We start from the raw sequence: 17820 nt of genomic DNA, 5'->3' as shown, positions 1-17820 counted from the left end.
GCAGGATAACCCAGTCAGGTAGTATGAAGAGGTTGTTAGGCCCCATGCCTTTACAAGTGGGGAAGGAGGGAGGGAAACCTGTACTGCAGCTGTATTAGCACTCGAACATCTACATTTATGGTAGGTACAAAACTGTACTATGTTCATCGTGCATACAGCTGCAGTAATCACAGATGGGTAGAGTCCCAAAGCTATGCATAGGGTGGCAGGTACTAGGAGGAACTGGGTTGAGCCAGAATGCCCTGCAAAACAGCAGTGGCAAAGCCTGCTCTTGTTCTGGAATATAAAGGCAGGTGGTAGTGTTTTGTGAAGGTATGTACAGAACTCCAAGTGGCTGCCTCCAAAATATCTTTGGTAGGAACTCCTCTGAGGAAGGCTGTAGAGGTAGCTGTGGCCCTGGTGGAGTGTGATCTGATACCTGTAGGAACAGATTTCCCATGATAGGAATAACAAAACCGTATGCAGTGGCCAATCCACTTGGAAATAGTCTGCTTTGTAACTGGTTTCCCTTGAGCCCCTACAGCATAGGACACAAAAAGTTGTTCTGATTTCCTGAAGGACTTTGTTCTGTCCAAATAATAACGTAGCTGCCTATGGATGTCTAAAGAGTGTAGCAGCCTTTCCCCTTTGTTTTGAGGATTGGGATAAAAGGTAGGGAGGTGTATAGCTTGATTTAAGGCTACCCTGGATACCACTTTTGGCATAAATGATGGGTTGGTACGAAGGGAAACCCTGACCTGATGGAAAATGAGGAAGGGCTGCACCGCCATGAGGGCCTGTAGTTCAGAAACCCTACGAGCTGAAGTGATGGCCAGAAGGAAGGCTGTTTTCCAGGACAAATATTGCAAATCTGTTGAGGCAGCTGGTTCAAAAGGAGGCAATGTTAATTTTTCTAGTATGTAATTAAGGTCCCAGGCTGGTATTGGTTGCTTCCTTGGAGGTCTTATATTCTTAGCCCCTCTGAGGAACTGTCGTAAGAGTGGGTGAGAAAATAAAGGGGGATCCGTGTTGAATTCTGCAGAAATGGCTGAGGCATGTATTTTTATGGAGGAAAATGAAAGTCCACTGTTCAGCAGCTCAGCTAGATACTGTAATACCTGAGGCAAGTTCAGTTTTCTATGGTCCTGGCCTCTTTTCTCATTCCAAGAGCAAAACCGCTTCCATTTTGTGGAGTAAGCTTTTCTAGTAGATGGCCTTCTGGCCTCCAAAATGACATCCTGCACCTCCTTGGAGAGTAGGGTCTGTTGTGGTGTTAAGGAATTTTCCATGCAGCGAGATTGAGTGTTTTCAGCTGACTGTGAAGAGTTTTGTAGCTGTGCTGAGTCAGCAGAAGAGGCATTAGAGGCAGGGACCAGGGAGGAGTATGTGTTAGGCTCCTCAGGAGTGGATACCAGTGTTGCCTTGGCCAATCTGGAGCAATCAGTATCATCCTCGGTTTGTCTGTTCTTGCTTTCAAAAGCACCTTGGGCAGAAGAGGCAGAGGTGGGAATGCGTAAACTGTCCATGCAGTCCAACTGAATGAAAGGGCGTCCACTCTCCAGGCCTTTGGATGAAAGGTCCTTGAACAAAACTTTTCCAATTGATGATTCCTGTGGGAGGCAAAAAGATCTATGTCTGGCCTCCCCACGCTTGGATTATTTCTGTAAACACCTGAGGATGTAACTTCCATTCGTGTGGATCTGTCATATTTCTGCTTAGATTGTCTGCCAGTGTGTTTTCCAATCCTGGCAAGTACTGTGCTTGAAGTTCGATTTGTCTTTCCAGAGCCAAGTTCCAAAGAGTCGTGGCTAGTCTGCACAAGGGGTATGAATGTGTTCCTCCTTGTTTGTTTATGTACCACATTACTGTGGTGTTGTCTGTTCTTATCAGTAATTGTCCTGGATGCAGGAAGTCCTTGAAAGCTGTAATTGCATTTATTACTGCTAGCATTTCTTTTTGATTGATGTGAAGGTGCTTTTCCTTTTGGGACCATCTGCCCTGAATGCACCTGTCGTTCATGTGCGCCCCCCAGGCGTAATCTGAGGCATCTGTGGTTATGACTTGTTTTGCTTGAGGCTTGCAGAATGGAAGGCCTGTGTTTACTTGACATGCTTGGTCCCACCATAGAAATTCCTTTTGCAAACATGGAATTATTGATATTATTGTTTCCAAACTGTGACTGTGTTGAGACCATAGATTTTTTAGGTACCATTGAAGTTTCCTCATATGCAGCTTTGCACATGGGATTAGAAGAATGCAAGATGCCATGAATCCCACAGCCTGCAGGATTTTCCTTGCAGTAAGCCTGGTACTTTTTGCTAGTATTTTGAAGTACTGAGATAGTTGCCCCTGTTTTTCTGGCGTAAGATATGCCATCTGGGTGTTTGTGTCCAAGTTGGCACCCAGGAAGGTTATTTTCTGAGATGGTGTTAGCCTTGATTTCTCTTTGTTGATTGTATATCCCAGAGAAAGCAGTAACCGTGTCACATATGCCAGATGTTCCAGAAGTATGTGTTTGCTGTCCGCTTGGATCAGGCAGTCGTCCAGATAAGGGTAAATTTGTATCCCTTGAAGTCTGCAGTAGGCAATCACTGATGCCAGGCACTTTGTGAATACTCTGGGCGCAGTAGATAAGCCAAAGGGCAATGCAGAGAATTGATAGTGGATTGAACCTGCAAGAAATCTGAGGTATCTTCTGCAGCTTTGTCTGATTGGGACATGCAGGTATGCCTCCTTGAGGCCCAATGTTACCAGCCAAAACTCCTTGCCCAGCATGGGAAGAAGTTGCTGTAATGTGAGCATCTTGAATTTTGGTACGAGTAGAAATGTGTTTAGGATGGATAAGTCCAAAATGGGTCTCCAGTCGGTTCCTTTCCTTGGTACCAGAAAAAGTCTTGAATAAAAACCTTGACCTTGTTGGTGCATAGGTACCTTTTGAATAGCTCTCATGTTTATGAGCTTTGAAATTTGCAGTTGTGCCTCTGCCCTTTGATTTTGTGGCAGGTTTGGCATGCCTCTCATTTTTGGAAGAGTGTGAAATTGAAATTTGTAGCCTCTGTCTATAATGTCCAGTATCCATTTGTCTGTTGTGACAATATGCCAATTGCTTGCAAATAATGCTAGTTTCCCTCCCAAAGGTGCTGCCAGCTGAGAGATGCTTGGCATGGAAATGAGGGAGTCATTGGGTTTGCTTCCTGTATTGTTGTGCACTGTCTTCACCACCTCTTGGTGCTGGAGTTTGCCATTTTCTACCTCTATATGATCCTTGTGATTGCCCTCTGCCCCTTGTGCGTCTGTATCTACCTCTTTGGGGCTTGTCAGTGGCTGGAAAGGACCAGTTTTTTGAAGGCCAATATCTGCTAAAACGTGGTGGTTGTACCTGTAAGAAAGCTTTGACAGTTTGCATAGATTTGGCTTTTTCTTCCATTTTCCATAGTATCTCCTCAGCATTAGTACCAAATAGTACATCCTTTTGTAAAGGAGCATCTAGAAGTTTAGCTTTCACATGATCAGGCAAATTTTGTTCCCTAAGCCAGGCATGTCTGCGAATGACTGATCCTGTAGCAGCCGCTCTACTGGAGGCCTCTAGGGCATCATAACCACATTGTAAGGTGTGTTTACCCACTTGCTCTGCACTATGCATCATATCCTGTAACTCTTTTAAATCTGGTTGTTCAGGTTGAGACATTTTGTTCCTTAATTGTGATAACAGGTACTGTTGATATTTAATCATATGAAACTGACAGTTTAAGGCCCTCATGGCTAGGGTGGCCGAGGTATATACCTTTTACCCCACCTTTCTAAAGATCTGGATTCCCTTTCTGCAGGAAGTGGATTCTTGGCAGTGGAGGCCTTCAATCCCTTGGGGCCTTGTGAAATGGTTTCAGGGTCAGCATTATGGCTTTTGAAGAGAAATTGGTGAGAGCTGGGTACTCTGTAATACCTATCAGGTTTGACTGGTGCAGGAGGCAGAGAATCAGGGTTAAGACAAGCCTCGAATAGACATCATCCAGTATGTCCAAAACAGGGGGTATAGCCAGAGGTCTGTGTTGAGGTAACCAAAGAAATTCCCTAAGTCTTTTCTTGGAATCTGAAAAGTCTTGGCCTTCCCAATGGAAGTGTTCCCTCAAGGTGTGCAAGGTTTCCCCAAAGGAAAAATCCTCAGGAGAGGATACCGAAGGAATGGACTGTTCTGCATCCGAATCCTCAAAAGGAGAGTAAGAGTGTTCCTCTGCATCAGAATGTTCTGATAAAATGGATCCCTGATCAGAAGAGGGAGAATCTTCCTCCACTCTGGGTCTCTTGTCAGGAGGGGGTTGAGAACCTCTGATAAGAGTAATTAAATCCTCAGCCATTTTTAGCATCTGTTTTTTAGGCATGGGTCCTGAAGATGGGCCCTGTGCAACAGGCCTCGTGGGATGCCTGGCTGCTTTGGATTTAGTAAAGCCCTTAATTGAAAAAGAAGATGAGGGCCTAAATACACCATGGGTGGAGGTGGACCTGTCCACATTAGTAGGCTCGACATTAGCAGGGGCTTCGGTAGTAGTCTGGGAAAGGGCCGAGGACCCAGCGGTCTCGGGTACAGAAGACACCACCAAAGGAGTGTCGACGGTAGTCAGGGACTGCAAAGGCGTCTCGCTGAGAACCGGACCACGTGTAGCCTGTTTTGGCGTGGTGTCGGCGGGGACCGCAGGCCTCGCGTGTCGGTCCTTTTCCTTTCGTTTTTTGGACAAAAACGGTAGTCGGAGTGTCCGACGACATTTTATAATCAAAAGCTTTACCAAAGTAGTGTTGGGCGAACTCCGCCCGACGCTTAATAGTGCGTTTATTGAAGGTAGCGCAAAAGCGACAGCCCGAGACATCGTGGTCTGGGCCCAAACAAGGTATGCAGAGGGAATGGAAATCCTTATGCGGTATTTGCTTCCCACAAGAAATACAATTATTAACTTTTTCTGACATCGGTCTGAGGCAAGGAAAGTTTCCCCAACGGGGTACTTAGCTTTAATGAAGACTTCGGTTTCCAATTTTTTTGTAATTCAGGAGCTGGCCGACCGGCACTTGCGAACTGCTTCTGCTTCGGGCACCGCGCGGCAAAAAAGACTGAAGAACATGGCGTCGGCTGTGTCTTATATACTCTGGCCTCACTGACATCAGAAGAGTAAGCGACGACAGCCGACGCCGGACCAAGACTTTGGAATTCGGCCGACCGAGGGACCGCCTGACGGCTGAAAACCCATCTGTGATTACTGCAGCTGTATGCACGATGAACATCATCTGCAAGCTCACTTGCAGCAATGGTCATTCTGACAACACTGAAACAGTCAGCAAGCGATTATTTCATTATTATGCAATTATTTACACGTGGTTATTTATTAAATATACAAACCTGGTTAACAATGAGTTATTTTTTGACTGCACCTGCACCTGCTGTACTAAAGTTACTTGTTTTCATATGACTGTAATTTGTATTCAAACATATATGGCACTTTTTTAAGTTGTCAAGGTTAAGTTCTTACTGCTAATCAACTGTCTGCATCATGGATTTTTAAGTTATAAAAAATTGCCTTCATAATTGCTACAGCAAGGGGTACAGAGCTACCTTGAGTGAACTTTATTCTTTGTCTACAAATCAGGACTAATCTACTATGTGATTTGATATTGTGCACACTTTTACTTTTTTTTTTTTTTTTTTCAAAATGAGTCAACAGTATTATGCTTGTGTGTGTATTACATCATTCTTCTTCTTCTCCTTCTTCTTTCAGCTTTTCCCGGCTAGGGGTCACCACAGAGGATCATCTGTCCACTCATGATTGGCAGTGGAGTTTTACGGTGTCGAGTTACCAGCCCGGCGCCCAACCTTCCACAGAAGGCACACACACACACACACACACACACACACACACACACACACACACACACACACACACACACACACACACACACACACACACACACACACACACACACACACACACACACACACACACACACACACACACACACACACACCTAGGGCCAATTTAGAGTGTCCAATCCACCTACAGCATGTCTTTGGGATGTGGGAGGAAACCGGAGCACCCGGAGGAAACCCACGCGACCACAGGGAGGACATGCAGACTCCACACAAAAGGCTCCCCAGGCGAGAATCGAACCGGAGAACCTCTTGCTGTGAGGCGGCAATGCTAACCACTGCACCACCGTGGCCGCCTGTGTGTATTACATCATTATCTTTCAAAATTAGATGTTTTATTAGGATATATTGGGTCATCAGGTGACTGAGTGTGAATTATTGTAACGAGTCTGACTGAAAAATGTACCGTTAGTCCAGATGTACTCTAAAAGTGTGCATTATCAATGCCTATAGGGAATCGGGATTTGCAATGGGGATAGCAGAAGCAGAGTCAATTAGGCGCTGAAAATAAGATCTGGATCAGACTGCTTTGTAAAAACCCGAATGTTCTCTCATGCACACAAATGTGTGCTTGTGTTAAACACATTATAACAAAGTGACACTGTCGTGTCTGGCTGAGCAGACATTCCATTGATGCCGCAAATAAGCTTACAGTAGTTGAAGAAAGACAGCCCTAGGAAAACTCAATGGCTAGAAAGTAGAACCGTGCGAGTAAGAGCTTGAAGCTATACGGTCTTACCGAAGAGTTTGTGTGAAGTGCGGGACTTTCCACAACTTCCCCTTTGTCAAATGGATGCTTCACCCTTACTAAAACCTGATGTTGTAGTCTGAAGCAATGTTTTTGCATAGCAGTCACACAATCTGATATTATTAGCTGATCTACTTGGGGGTTCACTGGAAATGGATACAAGTTATTATGCAACTGAAGGTAGCGTGAGTAGTGCAGAAACTGATGGAGAATGTAAAGATTTGCCAAACACTCCACCTAAAAAGAAAGCAAAGAGGTTCTCAAGAATGGCAGACAGAATTTTCCTGGTGTGAAAAAGTTCACAGCAATGTTTTCACAGCTTGATGAACATTGTGTAAGGAGGAGGTTTCAGTTGCTTATGGTGGCAAAGGTGACATAAATTATAGCCATTTGAAAAGTCATCAGAAAGCTCAGATTGCTGCAAACACTGCTGCTACTGACATTTTTTCAAGAAGAAGTCAATGACAGGAATTGACAAGTAGGCAATGGTTGCAGAACTTGTGCATGTTTACCACACCGTACGTCACCACATCTCCTACAACGCTGCTGACTATGGTGCTAAACTGGACCACTTGTTATATCAAGACTTGGCTAGTGCTAAAAAGACAGCGTGTGGTCGCACGAAAGCAGAAACACTGGTGACCGATGTCCTTGGCCCAAAGTCAGTGGAGTCCATTATGAAAGACATTACTGCTGACAATTCTATTCTATATTTTGTATCAACTGATGCATCTAATCTCAAGAACAGAAAAATGTTTCCTGTCATCATTCAATATTTTACTGTTGAAACTTGTTTAAATAAAAAGCTTTTAGACTTTGCTGAGCTTAATGATGAGCATTCTACCTCTATCGCAGATATGCTAGTTAAAGTTCTTTCAGATAACAGCCTTGATATTGCATGCATGTCTTCTTATTCAGTTGATAACGCAAGTGTGAACTATGGTGCAAAGCAGTCTGTGTTTACAGAGCTGTTGAAAAGAAATAGTAATATTCTAAAGACAAACTGCAATGCTCATATGATACACAATGCCTTGAAAAAACTAACTGATGAACCTGATTGTGATGTAGAAACAATGGTTAACAGCATTTACAGTCATTTCAGTGTACCTACTAATAGGAGAGCCCAGATGCAAAATTTTTTTGACTTTGTACACTTAGAATATCACGAGTTGTTGAGGCAGGTACCAACGAGATGGTTGTCTCTGGGTCCAGCTATTGACAGATTACTTGATTCATGACCTGCCATTGTGTCCTACCTTTCATATCTTGGTGAAGACTGCCCAAAGAGAGTTTGTATGCATCTGGGAATAGAAAATAATATGCAAGACTGTGAAGCAGTAGAGACAAACATTAAAAAAGCATACTTATGTTTTGTCCAGAACATTTGCAATGTGTTTGAGGTGTCAGTCCAGAAAATGGAGAGGGAAGATTTTTACATTGCTTGAGCTCTTGCCTGTAACGCAGCAACTAAAAACTAAAATTGAGTCAAGCATAACTGACAAATTTTTTGGACACAAAGCACAAACTATACTTGAGAATGATGACATGGAACCTCATACAGTGCATCTGCAACAAAATCTTTTGGCAGCTCTAGAAAAGTCTTTAGCATACCTAAACAAATTGTTTAATTTCTCAGATGGCAGCATTGCATGTGTGATGCATCAAATATCTCTACATACAGAAGTAGCATTTCAGTCCTTTCAAAATGCAAGCACTGTCATGGGCTTGACAACAAAGGACATCAATTTAGACGTGGTTTATGATGAGTTTTGTGCAGCAAGGCATGCTTTATCCAATATTGTTGCTAATTCAACTGCTACTGCATGCACTAAATGGCAGGAATTTTTTGCAAGTGCCCGTGATAGTGCAGCTTTTCCAATGAACATGTTTAAGATTGCATCAGCCACATTGTCATTTCCAGGCAGCAATGCCTTCCCTGAGAGGGTGTTTTCTTTAATGAATGCAAAGTGGCTTGCAGACCAAAACAGGGCCACTCTAGCACTAATCAAAGCAGAACTGCAAGTTTTCCTTAACTACAACATCAGCTACAGTAATTTCTATCAGTTTGTTTTGAAAGATGACAAATTGATTTCATCAGCAGCTGGCAGTAAAAAGTACAAATGGAAATGGATTGCTCAGCCTGAGCAGTCTGCTTCTTCTACGAGTACTTTAAAAGCTCAGGGTCAACCTACTCTGGATTCACGTGAGGTAGATGTTCAACTTCAAACAAAGTAATTAGTTTGTTCAATCGACATTGAATAACATTTGTATTGTATTGACTATATCTTTTGCTTACACCTCGATGTTATTGCTTTACTGTTTTTTTGCTGTTTTCCAGCGTGAATGACTATTAGCAATTTAGCAGTTAGCCTAACTGTCTGTGTGCTATCTACTTGAAAATAACAGTTTTGAGCTAAAAATTCTTGCATTCAAGTGTTGATTTTTTTTTTTTAGCTCAAAATGCACTAAAACTTACCTACGGGCATCTATTTTTTAAAAATACATTTCTGGGGGCTCAGCACCCCTGGACCCCCAGGGGGAGCCTAGGAGGGTAAGGGGAAAGGAAAGGAAGGTGGGAGGGAGGGAAGTGTAGGGAAGCGAGAGTAGGGGACGGGTCACGGGAGGCAAGGGGTAGGAAAAAAAGGCGTCCTGGATATTAATTGTGAAAAGTTGGCAACCCTACCTCTTATCAGTGTAAGAAACATTTCAAATAACTACATGATACAAATGAACTGGGCAAGAGAAGCTCAGAATCAATAACATTTCGAAGTAATTGAACTCTGCGAATAAACTGTACACAGAACACTGAGATTTCCCAAAATGGCAGTACCTTGCTCGGCAATTCTTTACAGTGCAAGAAACACTCTGTAATGGCGGTACTTTGCAAATAGACACACCTAGCGTAAGAAACTTTTCAAAATGGCTATACTTTGACTGTACTTCAAGAAATAGTTGCACTTTGCTCACAAATAAACTCTTCAGAATACATACACAGTAGTAAGCACACACTGCAAGCATTTTTACACACTTTGAATACAATGACTCTAGTTATGCTCTTGATACAATACAAAGATGTAGTTATGCCAAAACACAGCACTTCACCAAAAAACATGCAGTCGTCTTGCTTTATTTATGCTTAATGTGCCCATTTTGTCCTTATTATATTCGTTTTGCTCGTTTAATCTCTTTTCATACCCTTTGTGCTTTTCTGGTGCTCGTTTTAATCTAAACATGCCCATTTTGCCTTAAACATGCTCGTTTTACTTTTCTGATAATCATTTTGTCAAATATCTTAATTTTAAACATTTCCCTTAGTTAATAAACCTTTCATGCCTCCCGCTTGTTTAATAATGCGGTTTGTGCCCTTGTAATGTTATGTTTTATCTTTTTTATAAAATAAGCGGTTCGTGCGGATTCTCATTACCTTTGATTCTTTTCTGGCTCTTTTTTGTGCTTGTTTCTCTTAGTTTACCTTCACTGTCATCGCTGCACCTCATGGCTCTGATTATTATTCTCTGCAATCCCAGTTCTGACAACATGTTGCTCTCCGACTTTGGACACAATAGAAGAATCTTCATGGGCTCTTTTCAAGCAGCTTTACTACATACAAACACATCACGATAGAAGTTAACTGACGTTAACTTAAGTAACTTATATACAAACTAACTACTGCAATCATACATGCTCACTCTCTGGCTGCACTCTCAAAATGGCACTGGGAATAGCACATGCCTGGCATTTACATCTGCACACTCAGTCCTTGATATGCTTCTTAAAGACACATCACATACACTCTGATCTACATACCGTAACCAAGAACAAAGTAAAATACTCAGTTGGAAAAATGACAGCCCAAAAACTCAATCTGCATAATTCTGAATGAATACTGACAGACCCTGAAAATTTTTAGACTATCAGTATTCAAGCTCTCATTCAGACCTATTATGTCATCAAAATGGTGGAAATTAGCCATTGAACTTGGCAATGCAGCTTTATCTAGTAACCCTCTAATGGAAATATTATTATCAGCAACTTTGATTTTCTTCAGCTTTTGTTGGTCTTCCTCATCTGAAAAAACATACCACTAGATTGTAGTTTCATTTTTTTTGACAAAAATGAAATGCACCAGTGCCACAAGCCACACAGCCCAACTCTCAAGAATTCCACAAGGTAGTGAAATAAAGAACTACTACTACTTTTGCACTGATGCATTTCATTTTGGTTTTTGGTTTCTTGGCACTGGAAGCTCCTTTGTGTTTGACTGATTTTTTTACTAAAAAAACCCTGGCTTCAAGTTCAAGCTCAGAATTTTGGTCAGCACGGGCATGAACACATTTTAGACATAACAAAAAGAGTTTAAATAGCTCATTATAGCATAACCTGGTAAAACAGGTTTCTCATAACCAAATCCTGCAGAAAAATGTCAGAGGGGAAAGAAATTTAAGACAACTCTGCTTGGAGGGAGAAGCTAAGCAAGACAAAGTTAACATCTTTATTTCTCCTGAGACACAGGACATTGTTAAATCATTAACAATACATGTGCACTAGACAATAATTCTTTGAGTCTGAAGAAGAGTATCATCAGAAAGCTCTACCAACATTAACATACCATCATGTGGTAAACTTCAACAAAGTGTAAAAAGTACAACACCTACAAGTTTTACTTGTATACTGCCAAAATCAGGAAAAAAAATTGCTGGACAGAATAATCTGTACTGACAACCTAACACTGGGAGTAGCTAGACAAAAAAATTGTGGTGTCAGTGACTCAATAGGTAGCACACTTGTTTCTGCTTCTGGAAGAACAGAAGGCTGAGGGTTCTATTTCCACTCAAGGTGATTTGATTAATTTTCCATTACTGACTCTCCAGTACAGCAATAGGGGGTGTTGCAGTCCTGCTGTCCTCTGAATGAGATATTAAATCGAAGTTATGTAACTTGGTGGTTGGTCTGATATATATAACATGTCCTACGGCACTTATCAAAAAAAAAAAACAAAGGGGGAAGATCCAGTGTTCTGGCCAAATTTCTCCTAGTTAGTATGAATATCACCTCGGATCTCACCTGAAAAAAACTCTGACCTGGTAGGATAAACTTTGTCAACATAGGACAGATAGACAGACAGATAAGTATATTAAATAAATATCTAGGGCTTCCCTGAAGCTGTTGTATACCAGAACATGTATGTGACAGCTCATTATGCCTACCAGGGAAGCTAATCACTGCTAATGAAATTCTAAGCCAAGTGGCTATCCCAGTTAAAACAAGCTAGTACCCACTTACAGAAAATTACCAGGTAAGCATAAAACAGATCAAATATTGTAGTCAGTTTTGTGCAGTCTGAATTTTAAACTAACTTGTTTTTCAGTACATAAAAGGAACTGTTACCTTCAGATACATTAAATGGCGGTTTCAGTACAGCCTCCATAGTTTCCTCCACTTCACAAAATGGATTCTCCCCGAATACCAGGATATAAAGGGTTACTCCAAGAGTCCACATCTCAAGTTCAGGGCCTTGGTAACTGAAAATATATATATAAAAAAACACACAAAGTAAGTTAGAAAGGAAGAGAAAAAAAGGTGCCTTCTGTGCAATATATTTATTAAAGTAGCTGGTTTTCAAGAGAACCTGTTTGCAGTTACACACAAACTAAAAAACAAAGAAAAATGAAGAGTTAATTCATTTTTGGTTTAATCAAACACACTACATCAATGTTTTTCATTAAAAATGTGCTTGCAAAATCATGCAACAAAAGAAATACATGTATTAATGAAAGGCAGGAAAATATCCATGGGTAACTGATATTTATACACTGATGTTTACTACATTTTGGTAAAATGCACTGTTTCTCTGATGGCCTGATCTATATTAAACAAGATAGCTAGATTTTAGAACTATGGTGGCTCTGGCTCAACTGAAAGCTGTCATTTGTACATCTCACACAGGTCATAGCTGGGGAGCTTAAGTAAGAGAGAGAGGACAACACTAGTAGAAATCAATGGATTAAAAGCATGAGGAGTTAAACAGTGAGGACAAAGCTGTGAGACATGGATGACAGACTTAGAGAAGACTTGAGAATTTATGGCTGACCAGTACTGCAGATGACTATAAACTTGGTGCCATCACAAACACTTCAGAGGACAGGAAAGAGGGAAGGACAAACCCAAAGTCATAAAGACCCTTAAGTCTACTTTCATGTTGTGAAAAATAATGAAGAAAGCAATATTGGATAAGTTATTGTCAGAACTGGAAAGGCTGGGACTTGAAACCATATATCAGCATGCATATGTTGAAAATAGATCTATTCCCACCTGCAACATGACGTTCTATAACAATATAATAACAGCTATGAATGAAACATTGTGCTGTGATGTAATTTATACTGATTTAATTTCAGCATTTGACAGAACCATACACAAAACATTGATAAATAAATTAGAACAACTTGGTATTGATGTACTCTTGAAAAGCTGGATAATTGGATGGCTGAGAAATAGGACATGGTAAGCATCATACAGTTGTTGTTGTCTTTCGGCTTTTCCCAGTTAGGGGTCGCCACAGTGGAACTCCGGTCCGCTAATGATTGGCAGTAGATTTTCACGAACGCCGAGGTGCCAGCTCGACGTTCAACCTTCAACAAAGGCACGCCCGTTTACGCATGTCTTTCGAACGCCCACCCAACCATGGGGGAGGACATGCAGCCTCCACACAGAAGGCACTCCCCGCACTCCAGCCGAGAATCGAACGGGAGAACCTTTTGCTGTGAGGTAACAATGCGGGTCAAAATCATACAGTAACTGGACAGGTGAAATTCCTGGTTACAGTCATGGTGTCCCACTGGGCTCTGTCCTAGTCCCATACATGTTTAGATTGTACCTTTCAGATCTACCTTTTTAGTCTGAGGTTCTCTATAATCTGTATGCAGATATCTTTAAACTGGGTAAACTGATTACATGCGTTACAGATGGGGCACATCTGCAAAAGACATAGTGAGCCTGTTTGACAGTTTCTTGGATGAATGGCATTGCTTGAAGGGTATGTTTCTTAAAAGGGGCTACCATCGGAGTTTTGATCAATGAGGTAATGATCAAAGTGGTAAATAAAAGGGAGAAAGTTTTTTTACCCCTCTGTTTAGTAGTCAACAGGTTTGTCACGAACAAGTAATACAGACACCTGGTGAGTACATTCAACATAGGGAAACCATTGATGGTGGCCCAACAGTTACCCATCATTCTGAGTGTTCCTTTATTAATTCATATAACAATAACAGCAGAAACATCTCTGACATTCTTTTTGAAAATCAGATTATTCTTGCAAGTGATAAAGATGTAAGGGAATGTGTTGGTAGTAAACCCAATAATGTTTTTAAAAAAGGTAATAATTTAAAAATGATTTTAGAATCAAATGGAGGCATCTCACAGCAAGGGATGATGAAGAAATGTGGGGGTTGCCCCTATTGTTGTTTTGTGTTGGAGGGTAATAAATTTATGGTGAACAAAATTAGAGTGCAATTGAACAAGAGAAAGGGCGGTGTACTGTGCAGTCTATTCCCTCTGTAAATGTTTTTACATAGGAAAGACTGAAAGAAAATTTAAAAACAGAATATATGAACACTTGAGGGACATAAGACTTAAACCCACAAACGCCCTTGCTAAACACTGTATGGAAAAGCCAGGACATTTGTTTAAATTCTTTATTTTGGATGTCCTTGACTATGATGAAAGGGGTGGTCCCTGGGCACTTTTGTTAGAAAAGAAAGAAATGATATGGCAAATTCATTTAAATACCGGTCAGTGGCCAGGTTTGAATGACTTACCTGTCTCTCCATTTCCTGCCTTCTAAAATTAAAGGCAATGGGGAGACAGTTTACTGCATTTGTTAAGCACTTATGGATGGTTTTTAATTCATTTTATATGTGCTTCATATGGCTTTATATAGTTTGACACAGAATGTTTCATTACACTTTTAGTCCATTTATAAATATTTAATATTTTCATGCATTTATATTTATACATCTTTGGATCTGTTTATGAAATGCAGTTTCCTTTAAGTGCAATAATGATCCTGCTGGGATGTCATTTCCCACTTTTGATTCAACTGGTTAGGATGGTGGGCGTATTCTGACCTCTGCTTTTAAAACAACTGCTTTTAGTGTTTGGTACTTTGTCTGATGAAGTCTCCAGTAGTTAATGATGAAAGTGCTTATTTTATTGTTTTTCTGCGAATAAAAGTGACTACAACTTCTCCTTGTGCCTTGGATTCATTTGCAACTGGTTTTATAGTCCACGTGTGCCTGGCCAGATTTTTTGTTTTCTGCAGATTGTGGTTCTGGTGTATTTTCGACATCTGCAAAAGAACTTGACTAAATTGACCACTTGGGCATGTTGATAAGTACATCAAAAACTAAGCATGTGAGATTTAGGAGACATAAACTGAAAGGTGAACATCTAATACAGCACACAGTGATTGAAAGTGTAGATTCATTTAAGAACCTGGGAATATAGGTAGATCCAGCTTTGAATTTTTCTGATTAAATTAGCCAATTGGTTAATAATAGATATAGAACTATAGGTTGTATAAAAAGATTTATAAAGTCTTGGAAATCAGAAATGATGAAGTCATTGTTAATTACATTAGACATAAACTTGAGTATGGAATAACAATATGGAAACCTTATAAGAAAACAAGCATGAGTAAACTGGAAAGAGTACAGTGGAAGTATGCCAAGGGTATCCATGAATGTTAAAATGTAATTTATCATGAAAGACTAAAATATTTGAACTTGTACAGTGTCTCATATAGATATTTAAGAGGAGATCTTGCTTAGGTACATAGTACATTTAGAGACAACTACTTCTGGGAATGCTTGGGGTTATCAAAAAGTAGCAGACAATCGTCGCACAACCTATATAGAAAATTCTATAGGAATAAGAAGGGTACTTAATGGTTCTCTGAGAGATCAGATGATGCATGAAACAACTACCAAATAACATCAACCAAGAACTAGTTTAGATATTTTTTTAAGAACAGCCTGGGCACTTATTATGGGAACAACTGTTTAGTATATTGGCAGGCTAGGAGGGCATTAATGCCTATGCTTGAAATATTTGCATGTATGTATGTAGAGGACACCAAGTACCTCCAAGAGGGACTTTCTCTTAAAAAAAAAAAAAAAAAAAAAGATGGTGTGCATAACCACTGACTAAAATTAAATGCCAAAACATGTACAAAAAGTCTCCTTTGGCAAACATGACATCCCCTGTTAACTTTCACATAAACAAAACACACCCTTGTAAACTGATCCAACACTAAGTGACCTAGGAACCTATGTGCAAAAGAAACTGTCCTTCAGTTACCACATATCCACTACTGTAAAAACGTCCTTTTTCACTGAGCAGATTATTGGTAAGGGTATGGCATCTAGGTCCAGGGGGGATGTGACTGTTTCACAGTATTCAGAACTTATTAGGCCAATCATTGAATATAATGACTCCTTTGGTATGTACCTGTCCAAATACTTAAAACAACTTTAACTAAAATTTTTTCTCATCAATAAAATCAAGGGTCTGCAATATAAATCTAATCAAAGCCTTGTCACGCTTCTCGATATCATACAGACAACTGAGGTTCCAGCCCTACGTTGCGTACAAAGCTTCAATAGACCTTATCCTCTCGGATCTACTGCACATCTGCAAGTACAGTGGTGGCACAAACACCCACTCAAGAGAGTGTACCCTCTTCTACAACATAAGTAGAACATGTTGGAGGGACAGGTATGTATCACAGAGAATCCCAGTTCTTTAGACTAGTCTTTCTTTCCACATAAAACAAAGTACTTTCCTTACTCTATTCAAATATAATCTGGACAAATGGATGAGAAACTGTAAATTAATCTGGAGTATAGCACATTAGTTCCTTATGGATCAGGCTACCATGGAAATGAACTGCTCTGCTCTGGGTTATTCATGCTTCTAAAGATCCTCATGGATCAATAGCCTAGTATACCTATGAACCTATCAATGGCAACAGCTGTAAGACAAAAGCTGAAAAGTAGTCAGTGAAAGCATTAGCAACCAGAGAAGGACAATTATGGACACATTCTAACAAATTTAGGGCTGAAGGACTATGCCACCTGCCATAGCCAACAACGAAATTAATATTTACCAATGGTTTCTGAAGAGACAGGTTTATTTCCTACCAAAGTAGACAAGTGTCTCAGAAGTAAACATAATTATATGCAAGGGATACAATGCAGCAACAAATAACGAGAAGTAGAAGGTCCAAGTGTGGCTTAACAAAATACATTCAGATTAAGTATTTAGTAGTATTTGCATGCATTGTGTGTATGTGCTTATGTGTGTGTACAGACATACAGATATACACACACATTTTTATATACCTCTATATATATATATATATATATATATATATATATATATATATATATATATATATATATACACACACACACACACACACATACACACACACACACACATATATATATCTATAGATTCACTTCATAGTATCGAAATACTGAATTATCAAAATTCAGTATCACAAAACTATAAAGATGAATCCCCTAAACGACGAACATACACAAATGTGAAACACAAAACCGCGAATCTACAAATTCCCACCAAACATCACACACTACGAAACACATATATACACCAGTGTACATACCTCCCAACACTTTCCTAAAATAAACATAACACACACGCACACAAGCAAACACATACATACATACACCTACCTTTAGTATTTGCAGGGAGGCAAGCTTCCCTGCACCCCTCCATGTGGGGGCTGTGTCCCCCACACACCCCCTACTTATATATACTAACTCCAAGGTCGCACAACACTCTAAAACACACACAACCCAGCATCGCACATTCCACAACCCCTCGCACAAACACACATCACATACACACAAACACCAGCACTCCCAACACTAACACATTCTCACTGCACAACACCTACCCTAACCCACATCTCAAACATCCCAACACACTCAAACTCTCACACACACACTCCCCAAAAAAACAGCACACTTACCTAACACACTATCCGTACGCCAGGTTCAACATAATCCATTCGACACTTCTAGGTTTGCGGTTTCCGTCCATTTGACTTTACAGGCTCAAAATTCTAAAATTCGACATTTTAGCATTTTGAGCATGT

General features: G+C 40.4%; 1 protein-coding gene across 2 annotated transcripts in view; it reads right to left on the bottom strand.

The window, feature by feature from the left end:
* Window positions 1-17820, bottom strand: part of PASK (PAS domain containing serine/threonine kinase) — a 1620160-nt gene that overhangs the window by 223508 nt on the left and 1378832 nt on the right. For both annotated transcript variants that reach the window (XM_044056691.1, XM_044056692.1), the window contains exon 17: window positions 12027-12160. In XM_044056691.1, coding sequence (XP_043912626.1) covers window positions 12027-12160 — 134 coding nt within the window. The remainder of the gene's footprint in view (window positions 1-12026; window positions 12161-17820) is intronic.

The sequence above is a fragment of the Protopterus annectens genome, chromosome 14.part0, assembly GCF_019279795.1.
Source record: "Protopterus annectens isolate FY-2018-M chromosome 14.part0, PAN1.0, whole genome shotgun sequence".
NCBI classification, from domain to species: Eukaryota; Metazoa; Chordata; order Ceratodontiformes; family Protopteridae; genus Protopterus; species Protopterus annectens.
Note: the sequence above shows the minus strand (reverse complement) of the source record. Positions and strands in the feature narration are given on the sequence as shown.